The following is an 11,640-nucleotide window of genomic DNA, read 5'->3' on the forward strand; positions in this document are numbered from 1 at the left end:
AGCGATGTCTTGGAATGTGGTTTGACACGAAAATTGCGTGGATTTCTCACATAAACAAAAGAGAAATGTAAGAGGATTTTAGGTGTGTATCAGGTGCGAATGGTGCGGCTGACAGAACGAAATGTTGCGAAATTGATTTATTAAAATGAATGAAATTGATTTATTCAACAATAATAAAGCAATACTAGACTATGAATGGTTTATGATCAGATTTTCTTTCAGTTTCGATATCACGTCATGCTGCAGCTCGAGCAATGGCCGCCACGCCCTTTAGGCTATGACGCAGGAGAAGCTCCACTCCTCCACATCTCCCCCACATCTCCTCCACATCCAGCTATAAATGTATTCTCTCTAATATTCTTAATTGAGATTTAGACAATCCTGAACATCAGCTCGACTCCTGGTGAGTTTGCGTTTCTGCGATCTTTTATGCAGATTTATTTACACCTATTGTTGATAATAAGGAATGACAAGCATATATTGAGATTGTTGAATGTATGGTTTTAGGAAGTATTTTCCTGCGCTGTGATCTGTCTGCAGTCTCATACAGTAATGGCGACGGGGTCTGAAACTCCTCCTGGTAAGATAATTTAGTTTATTATTACAAGGACAATGCATATTAACATGACAAGTCAAAATATACCACCAGAGTTAGCAGAGTGGTTGGCCTGAGACCAAGTAGTTAGACAATAATTCATATGCATAAACATTTTGGCCGCTTGGGTAGACAGTGAATTCCTGATATATCGAAAATTAGATAAATGAAATGTTATTTTCTTAACAGTATTTGAAATCTGAGAATTAAACTTAAGTTTGGAGTCAATGATAATACCAAGATATTTAAAATCTGAGACAATTTGAATTTTTTCACCGGTATCAACTGCAGAGTTGGTAGTTTTACTAAAAAACATACCAACTGTTTTGGAAAGATTTAACTGCAGGCTACAGTGGTTTAACCATTCACTAACCATAGCATTCGTAAGTTTGGCAGCCACTTCTGCTTTTGTTGTTCCATGTATATATAAAACAGTGTCATCTGCATACATTTGAACTCTCACTTCTGGGCACGCACTTGGCAAGTCATTAATATACATGCAAAACAAAAGGTGGCCCAATATAGACCCTTGAGGCACTCCAGTGGACAACTGAAGAGGTTCAGAATGATAGCTGCCAATACGTACAGTTTGTGATCGTTGAAAAAGATAAGAGGCTACCCACTTTAGAGCATTATCTGAGAAATTAAAATGAGACAGTTTAGACAGTAGAATATTGCGATTAACAGTGTCAAAGGCTTTCCTAAGATCTAAAAAAATAGCTCCAACAACCATGTTCCTATAAAGCAATGGTGTAATATTTTCGATAAAAAGACAGTTTGCTGTCTCAGTGGAGTGATTTGTCCTAAATCCAAATTGTAATGGATGAAGACTGAATTATTCAAGTGATTCCTAATCTGTTGAGACACCCATTTTTCTAAAACCTTAGAAATGACTGGCAAAATGCTAATAGGTCTATAATTGGAAATAATGTGCCTGTCTCCTGATTTAAATAAAGGGGAAACAATAGATAATTTCTATTTAAGAATATCCCACAGGATTTATTAAAGCAAAATAGCGGAGCTCCTGAGACATGCTGATGATGTTGAAGAAAATATGACATGCGGGAAAAAATTAACACAATCCCTGCATTGCAGCTTGTATTTTTTTTTTTTTTTACCCGGATGGTAAAGCAGTATCTATTACCCAGCAAGCACCTTGACAGTAGCACCTCACTGCAGAACACGAGATCCAGGGGGCGGAGTTGGATCCAGATCTAAGGGGTGGAGATTGGTAGGTTTAGGTATATGTAATCCTCCCCCTGGATTTCGTGCTCTGCAGTGAGGACCATGACGTCAATTTGACATCAACAAATAGTCAAGATTTTGACCACCATGTATTACATGCATGAATATGCATATTTTCATTATATTTTGTAATTATTTCCTTGTGGTTGTTACAGGGGCGTAGCAGGAATGAGTTTAACATTGGGGGGGACACCAGGGGTGATTCTTTAGGGGGGCTCAGCCCCCGATGAGTATATGCAGGGTTTTTAAAAAAAGTTTTTATGCAGGGATAAAATCCTGATCATGTAGCCTACGTATTTTAATGATAAGAGAATTACATTTGTATTTTTTATAGAACATCATATAGCCTACTGTGTTTCCCACAATATTTTTGTAAGTGGAGCTCATTACCTCTAGGTGGGTAATATTTTTTTTGTACATTTTAAAGATAAATTCATTAATCTGGTGTACTTTGAGTCCCCTAAATTCACTGTTGAAATAAATAATCCACCCGCCAATCACCGAACCTATGATATTCTCTGATTCAGATATCTGCATCCGATTACAATTATTCAAATCCTCAGTGTTAAACATGATAATATGGATATTACTGTGTATGGTTTTAAAAAAGTGTAACACTTTAGTTTAGGATCTAATTCTCACTATTAACTTGCTTATTAATGCGTATTACTAGGATATCGGCTGTTTATAAGTATAAACGCAGGGTTTTATGATCACTGAGGTCCCGAATGTGAGGCAGTTAGGGGGATTCAGGGGCTCCCCGAGACACTTTAGATTATCTACATATGTGCATTTTAAGATGTTTTGAAGGCCAAAAAAATGGATAACAATAACTTTAAAAGTAAAAGTTATTTGTCAATACCTGCTCTCTCCTCATTTCCATCACTCTTTCTTTTTCTCTCAGTATCCTTATCTTGCCCTGTCTCTTCCCCTCCTAAAGCTGGTCTTTTTTAATTTACTGAAGACTACAAATTATATTATAATATTAATTCTCAATATGTACACATTCATATTAACCTGTGCTGTGCCTTATGCTTATATGATGAAAACGGCTTCGTTAATGTTTATTGTCCCCTTCCCTCACAATGACAGTAACGTTAGCCTTAACTAATTATTACATTAAGTTACATGAATCACGTTACAGGCCTATTTTCAGTAAAAAATGGCGAAATTAGACAAACGTTTATTAGTTTGCCTGATTATTTCTAACATGTATGACCTAAACCAGCTGTCAAATATGAAATGTTTAGTTTAGCTACTTACATCTTATCTCGCACTTGAGCATAAACGATCACAGACAAAGTTGCGCTAAAATTCGCGCTCAGCCGCTTCTGTGAACATAAAGCCCGCCTACTTTAATTTGATTGGTCATCTCAATTATTCTGACATTGACGGACCAATGAGGCTCAGATGAACACACACCCTGTCCTCTGTTTCTGACGTGCGCTCGGTGCAAAAGCTCGATTTAAAAATCTAATATTTTTCTCCTCCGCGGTATAATTTTTGGGGGTTCCTCCGCCCAACAAAGGTATCAATCTGACGTGTTTTTTCTGGTCCCTACATCTCAGGTCAATATCATTGACATTAAATCGATGTTGATTTGATGTCAGGAAATAAGACGTCAAATTGATGTGAAATTTATTGCGACTCATTTTCAACATCTAAAAGACCTAGCCTGAATGATCTTGAAAGTTGTTGGCCTAGGTCTTTGTACTTTGCATGTGTGTTTTTATTTATTTAAATCCTAGCATGTTTACATTTAGTTCACGTTTAAAATGACAGCAGACACTATAATTCACCTTTTGCAAAGCCCCGCCCCCCTTAGTTACTGTTGCTACGTCCGTCAACTTCATCTGGGCTCTGGTTTGGTATCAACATGGCTTATGCTGTGACGGCTCTTCCTGCTGACATTTGATCAAACTTTTATAAAGCAGCAAATAAAGTGTCCGATAGAAGTAGGCAAAAGGGGCTCAGTGTGCGTTCGAAGGCTATATTCAAGACATACCGGTGAAACGCAAGCAACAACAAGGCAAAGCAACAACACCCAAATAGAGGCAAAAGCATAACGGTCACAGTCAAAAACTGAACCACCGCATTATATCCTAATGGAGACGGAGGCTGAGACTCACAATATCAGGAGCAACACTGTTCATGCAGAGCTGGGTCTCTGTTCACTTCTATAATCGTTATAACAAAGCAAACGGACTACGCGAGTATAAAGTTGTATTTATTAGCAGCGTGTGCTAGCGTATCAACAATTAGGCTAGAGAACCAAAATCATAGCATAAAACTGTCTAACTAGTATAACTTCACAGTAAAGTTAAAAGCTAAATGTATCTTAGAGACAAAAGTGTGTTGTTGATCTTGAGGGGTTTCGCTGACTGAGGACGTCCACACAGTTTAATCCAAAGACGACACTTGTCAGGATTTGACTTCGGTTTTGGGAAGGGGAAAAAACGGACACCCCCCTCCAACCTCTCTGGGAAACGCGTATCTGTGTTACAAATGCCCCAGGCACAACGGTTAGCCATATTTCTGATAAAACTATGACGGTAATAGCCTGCCGAGACCAAAAATACGAGACGCCTGTGTTAAAGTCAATGGAGCGCTGTGGAAAAGTGTCGGACCACTGTGGAGCTCGTTCTTGGCTGCGCTGTGATTGGTCAATCTACATTCTAGGGCGTGGCTTAGCGAAAGGCGAATTGCATATAAAAGGTAAATTTTATCTGATATTGAAGCTTGATATTGAATGATATCAAAATAGCATTAAAATGACATCAACATCATGACATCCTGACGTCAAATAAATGTTGAATTGACATCAAATGCCAACAAAGCATGACATCAAAATAACATTAAAAAGATCATATTACTTTACTCATATCAGTACGGTATTACAAAAACTACGATAAAACCTGTTGGAAAGCATCTTTTGCAGCGATTTTTGTGTGAGCATATCAGTGAACACCCCGGACCACTCAGTCAGTTTCACGTCTTTGTAAACAAAAATTTAATGCGTTTTTCGGAAGGATTGTCCCAGTGCACCTATGCAGCCATTGTGAGGGTGGGGGGGTCTTGGGCCAGCAGCATCTCTCCAAATGTCAATCTTAACCGTTCTCTTTCATCAGAAACTATCTGAAAACAGGGCTTTAAGTTAAAAATACCGAACCTTTAACTTTATCACTTTACTCATAGTGCAGCCTTCCAGCTCCATGACTATCTTCTGCAGTACCTCAGGTGGGTAGTTGAGATTTAAAGCACACATCAGCCCAAAAAGCATTGCCGTAGCTAATGCAAAGTTATCCAAGCCGTGCAAGATGTTCTGGCCTTCAAGCACAATCCCGATGTCGTCAGCTCTGTCATGGAATTTGAGAATGTAGATTCTGCTCTGGGAATATTATTACAAATGTAATTTCAATCATTGAATAACTGATCGGTCATGTGCAGCGCCCATTTCACTGAGAAGGACTACGCGGTTGGAGATCTCATGAGTTATAAAATGGGATTTAAAACCCAAATGTGAGACTGGTAGCTGATGCGGTGCCTACGGTGTATGCTACTGTAGTAGAAGCAGTCGATCGCGCCCGCGCCCCTCTCTCTCTCACACACACACACACACACACACACACACACACACACACACACACACACACACACACACACACACACACACACACACACACACACACACACACACACACACACACACACACACACACACACACACACACACACACACACACACATTCCAGCATTGCAATATTGACATCGATCGCAGCCTGTTCATTATAGCCGGAGCTTCAGAGCTAAGGCGGAGCTACAGATTATGTGTCCCTAAATAACCTGCGTATCTAACAGTAGTTCCGCATTAATTAATTTGCACGCAAGTTTTATTTATTTTTATACCGTGTATTCTCCGTGTATATTCATGCACCGAACCGTGACGCCCGTACCGTTTCGGTTCAATAATACATGTACCGTTCCACCTCTAAGTTACGCCTATACTTACCAGACACCTGACCAACTCTCCACTGGTTCTCTTCACACCAGATATTTATGTTTCTTCTAGTGTTGTCACGGTACCAAAATTTCAGTATTCGGTACCGATACCTGTGAAAATCCACGGTTCTCGGTACCAATTTCGGTACCAAAGCTAATTTAGATTAAATTTGCATATATTAAAGTGTATATCCATTTGTTAGATAACATTAGATAAAATGACCTAACAATAGTTATATACACTGAAGCAATTATTCTCCTTGGGGTAATTTAAAAATGTAGCCTACTAATACATTTTTAAAATCAAAAGTTGTATCTGTTCATGAACAATCAAGTGTTTGTATTAAATAACATTCACAAACATACATTAATGTTGTAAAAATATATTGTTCACTCAATGTATTGATGTTAGATAAGGCATTAATGTTAATGAATGGTAGCCTATCTTAATGTAGGGTTACCAACTAAACAGGAGATAAAACGTGTTTTATTTGACTTGACTGTCCTTTTATTTAATCCAAAACTACGTTCATATTAAAAGGCCTTTTAAACTAGATACAACCGCACACGATACCACTTTAGGGGCCGTTCACATATCGTGTTTTATGCGAGTGCAAATTCAGTGAGAAGCACTTCAATGCATCTCAACAGGTCATGTGACACAAACCAGCGGTCTTTCCGTAACCACATGGAAAGCTCGGCCGAACAGCTGATCATAGCTGTACAGGGCGGCTTTTTATTTCTCATCTCAATGAATATATCTAGTAGTAAAGCTAATGCAAGGGCTAGAAATCATTTAACTCTTTGATGATACTTCCTCGTCATCATGGAGAGCGCAGTTTGCACCGCTTTCTCCTTTCCACAAGCGCGTGCTTTCCCGTTGCGTCTGCCGTTGCTATGCAACCATGAACAGAGGCGCGCCTGGAAAACGAATTTGCACGCGCAAAAAACGCGCTGTGTGAACGGCTCTTTCCTCCTTTCTTGTCAACAAGTGGATTCAGAGCCACCGCCGGTCGCCATGTGTTTATGAATGAAGAGGACGCAACTGTGCACCGTTCGGACAGCGCGTCAAGAACCGGATTAATCCGATACTTCGGTACTACCGGTACTTAAGAAAAGCTGGTACCGTAACCATTTAATTTTTTTAGTACCGAAATGGTACCGAAGTACCGGGTCTTTTGACAACACTTGGAAATTTCTTCCATAGGAATTATTTAAATTTCTGTTTGGCTCCTCGTCTGTCTCACGCCTGGGAGGCTCAAAAGTGTATGGCTGTGGCCATCGTAGGTTTGAGGGGGATTGTGGATCTCCTCAGACTCAAAACTCTCCATACTTGAATAGAACTGTGTCTCCCTCTTCTGACGTCACAGCTCAGCACACACACACACACACACACACTCTTCTGACGTCACAGCTCAGCACATACACACACACACACACACACACACACACACACACACACACACACACACTCTTCTGACGTCACAGCTCAGCTGTGTTTTAAAAATATGATCTTGACACAAATGGCTATAAAGCTTATTGTAGGGCAGTTACAGTAATAATTTTAATGATAATTACATTTTCACTCAGACATCTAAACCTTATTTAATATATCGAAAAAAAAAATTTAACCTGACATACACACTTTAAGTAGGACGTAGGAAGGAAGGTCAGCAACCACATGGCGATCTGCGTTGTGAAAATCTCAGCGATGCGACGAGTCACGGCACCAGTGTAACGCTTCTCATCCGACAGCACTCAAATCACAGGCGGACATGGAGAACTGCGCTTCATGCGTTGTTTACTGTAACCCAACAAGGAGAACCATCTTTCCTCTGGTGACAGTGGGCATTTACACATGTACATGCATCTAAAAGAGCAAACAGAAATGAGAAATAAGCCTATGTTTGAATCGAAAAGATGGCGTCAGCCATGCAATGCACATGTTGAGCAAATTGCATCTAAACTTCACAAAGTTCATCACATACAATCAACATCAATTTACATATTGTTACATAACATCCACAAACTTTAATCTTAATATTATTCGTGAAATTAACAAATATTTAGTTACAAAAACACTAATTTCCCCGGAGCACATTTTACCTTCCGCCATCTTCAGCATGGGATAAACTTCTCTGCTGGGGGTGGGGGTGTGGTCTCACAGGTGGAAGGACAAATGACCCACTAATTACTCATGTCGCCACAAGGGGTCACCAAACAATTATTAGATGAACAAAACAGTCATTTTGGTGAAAGACAAAACATTTATAGTAAAAGAATGGTTTAACCCTGTTACATCAAGCACTTTGAATTACCAAAGTGTAAGAAATGTGATATATAAATAAACTTGCTTTGCATATTTAAACATGTAGGTGTCTTTGACACTGCTGTAAAACTGTCAATATTTTGATTCTTTAAAGGACACATTTCAATCATTGTTTTATATATTATCATGACAGAATATGCTAATCAATGAATAGAAGATAACTACACATAAGCAACATAAATTCATCAACTAACCATTCAGAAATGTCCTGTTGCTTCTACATGTTGTCACTTCTTCTTGAGGTACCTCAAGAAGCCTCACTTCTTACCTCACTTCTTCTTGAGGTAAAGCTCCACCCCCTGTGCCGGGAGCAGCAGCTCATTTGCATTTAAAGGGACAGACAGAAAAACGGTGCGTTTTTGCTCACCCTCAAAAAGTGACAATTTTAACATATGTTATGTTTTTTGAGCTAAAACTTCCAGCCCGATCTCATCCCAAGGCGTCATATACTGACGCTTTGACAAAACGTCTACATCCAACGCACATGGCACCCTTTAGCGTCAATATGAGACGCACATAGAAATGGGCCAGAAGGCGCCTCCTAGTGGTCTAACCCTAACCCTACCCCAGACCTAAACCCAACCATAACTGTGGTTGGGTTTAGGTCTGTGGTCATATTGACGCTAAAGGGTGCCATGTGCGTTGGATGTAGACGTTTTGTCACAAGTGTCAGTATATGACGCACTAGGATGAGAATGCGTTGAAACTTCACATACACACACTAGGGACATCAGAGACTTATTTGACATCTTGTGAAAATTATACCATTATATAATGCCATTATAGTAAAGGGGCATTATACCACCCCTTTAACACCTCATGCACAACCAAAGAAACAGAGACACTCTGAAACAGAGATATCAAAAATTAGCACATGAATCTCAACAATGGTGGCAATGAAAAACAAAATATAATAATAATTTATTCATGCAGCAGTGCATGCTCAGAGTTTTACTATCCTGGAACCCAGCATGCATTGCCTATTATTAAACTATACAGTTATAGTTTTATAGAGAGAAACTAATGTTATAAAGTTAAGGGTCAAGAGTCACTGATAGTGACTACAAACCTTATTATTTTCAATAAAACATCAACAACTAAATCTCTGTTAATTCTCAACAAGAACTTTTGTACATGGGTGTGATTTTGAACACAGCCTCTGAGTGTCGACTGATCTCATGAAATGGCGTATGTATGACACGCCAATTCGTGTTCCATTCGGCATGCAATCAAGATGCATAATCGCCTTTTGGCGTGTTTTTCCATCACATCTAGGGATATGGTTCGTTTCGGCGTAGACATGCACGCGGAATCACATCCGGGGATGATGGTTTGTTTCGCTCAGAACATTTGACAGATGTGCCGAATTTTGACTCCCTGCCAAATTATTACCCCCCTCGTTGAAGTCAGTACCTGATTCCCTAATCCTAACCGCACTTCTAATCCTAACCCCTCAGCCACAACTAATCCTAAACCTACCCATACGAGGGCGTAGACATACACACGGCGTAGACATACATAGCTCAAAATGCGTACAGATAACACAGTGGCAGTGGCGTGTATGTTTACGCAAAGTCATGATGTCATGTTGGCCTCTGAGTGTCGACTTTGAGCGCTGTTAATTCACAGTATATTCCTGCAGGGTTAGGGCTACTTTCTCGATAACAACAATTATTACCCAGAATGCATTGTTTTCTAATAGTGTGGGTAAATCATAATTATTGGTGGGTTTTCACTGCAAAACAACAACAAAAAAGGCAATTTTTTTTGGACAAAATCCACATTGACAATACACTTGACATTATATGTACAGTCAGACTCCATATGTTCTGTCTCTTTCAGAGATGTCCACTGGTCCAGATGATCCAGTGATCCGGGTTCTTCTGATGGGCAGGAAGGGTTCTGGGAAAAGCTCATCTGGAAACACTATACTGGGAGAAAAGAGGTTTAAAGTTAAGAAACATGAAGCTGAAGTGTGTGAGGAAGTAACTCAGACCGGAGAGAAGCAGGTGTGTGTGATTGATTGTCCAGATCTACTGGATCCAGATCTGATTAAAGAGAAGCTGGAGAAGATGAAGGATCAGCTGGTCTCTCGATGTTCATCAGGTCTCAGTGCAGTTCTGCTCACCGTTCCTCTAGAGGAACCTGTGGAAAATGAGGAGGAGATCCTGGATTATATCAAGCGTTCATTGGGTCCTGAAGTTCAGAAGTACATCATGATTCTGTTCACACGTGGAGATGAACTGGAGGATCTGGATCAGACCATTGATGAATATCTACAAGATCATGAGGATCTCCAGCGACTGGTGACTGAATGTGGAGGAAACTTTCACTGTTTCAATAACAAGAGTAAATCAGAAAAGAGTCAGAAAAAAGACCTACTGCAGAAGATTGAAGGAATGATGACGGAGAACGGTGCGAAATATATCATGGAACCGGTGAAGAAGAGCAACAGCAAGGAGCTTATAATCTATTGTAAGTTGTTCTGTTGATGTGAATTATTTCAATAATGCATGATGAGTTGGGCCACACAGGACTGTATGTGAACTGGTTTTGCACATAGTAAAATCCCTGGTGTTAAATTAAAGAGCACCTATTATGCCCCCTTTTTACAAGATGTAATATTGGTCTTGGGTGTCCCCAGAATGTATTTGTGAAGTTTCAGCACAAAATACCCCACAGATCATTTATTATAACCATTTGAAAATGTCCTTTTTGGGGCCTGTTTTAAAACGAGCTGTTTTGGTGTGTACCTTAAATGTAAATGAGCTGCATGTCCCCGCCCTGCTTTTGGATGAGGGCGTAACTTAAACATTTCTCATTTGCATACCTATGGCAATAAACACTCAGTAGAAGCAGAATGGCTGAGAGTGTGAGACCCGCTGTTCTGTAAATGGACTGCATTTATATAGCGCTTTCACAGACACAATGGCCACCAAAGCGCTTTACACATTGCCTCACATTCACCCATTCATACACCGACGTCAGCCATGCAAGGCGCCATCCAGCTCGTCGGGAGCAGCTGGGGTTAGGTATCTTGCTCATGGACACCTCGACACTTGGTTAAGTGGAACCGGGTATTGAAACACACTAAACTTTCGGTTTGTAGACAACCTACATGAACCACTGAGCCACTGCCGCCCCTGTAGTATGGTATTCAGCCGTACATGTATGAACAGGAATCAGACCCAGATGATGAAGAGACTCCGGCAGAAGAAACACGAATGAGAATGGACCAGGACGTCTCGGAATGGTCTTTAACAGACCCATGGCCACCAAAGCGCTTTACATAATCCCTCACATTCACCCATTCACAAAAGAAGAAATAAATGGGGGACTGTGTCTGTCTTTAGATCTTTGAGGCTTGAACCATTCCGTCAGAACACAAGAAGATCGTGTTGCAAATTCAACATCGCGATTGGTTCTTCACGATCGATCTTAAGGCGAGACACTACAGGTGAATAGGGTAAAA

General features: G+C 40.1%; 1 protein-coding gene across 1 annotated transcript; it reads left to right on the plus strand.

Moving 5' to 3' along the window:
• The first annotated feature begins 244 nt into the window (after positions 1-244).
• LOC306996959 (GTPase IMAP family member 4-like) lies at positions 245-11,027 on the plus strand. Its single transcript, XM_079609929.1, has 3 exons — positions 245-403; positions 508-580; positions 10,011-11,027. Exons 2-3 carry the CDS (start codon positions 553-555, stop codon positions 10,658-10,660), a joined length of 678 nt encoding a protein of 225 aa, XP_079466055.1. The 5' UTR covers positions 245-403; positions 508-552; the 3' UTR covers positions 10,661-11,027.
• Positions 11,028-11,640: the final 613 nt, after the last annotated feature.

This window comes from Phoxinus phoxinus (genome assembly GCF_949152265.1).
Source record: "Phoxinus phoxinus genome assembly, chromosome: 1".
NCBI classification, from domain to species: Eukaryota; Metazoa; Chordata; class Actinopteri; order Cypriniformes; family Leuciscidae; genus Phoxinus; species Phoxinus phoxinus.

Excerpts from the sequence above, each read along its gene's own strand:
- LOC306996959 (XM_079609929.1), top strand. The coding sequence starts at position 553 with ATGGCGACGGGGTCTGAAACTCCTCCTG. Across the intron at positions 581-10,010 it reads GGGGTCTGAAACTCCTCCTG|AGATGTCCACTGGTCCAGAT; the intron begins GTAAGATAATTT and ends TGTCTCTTTCAG.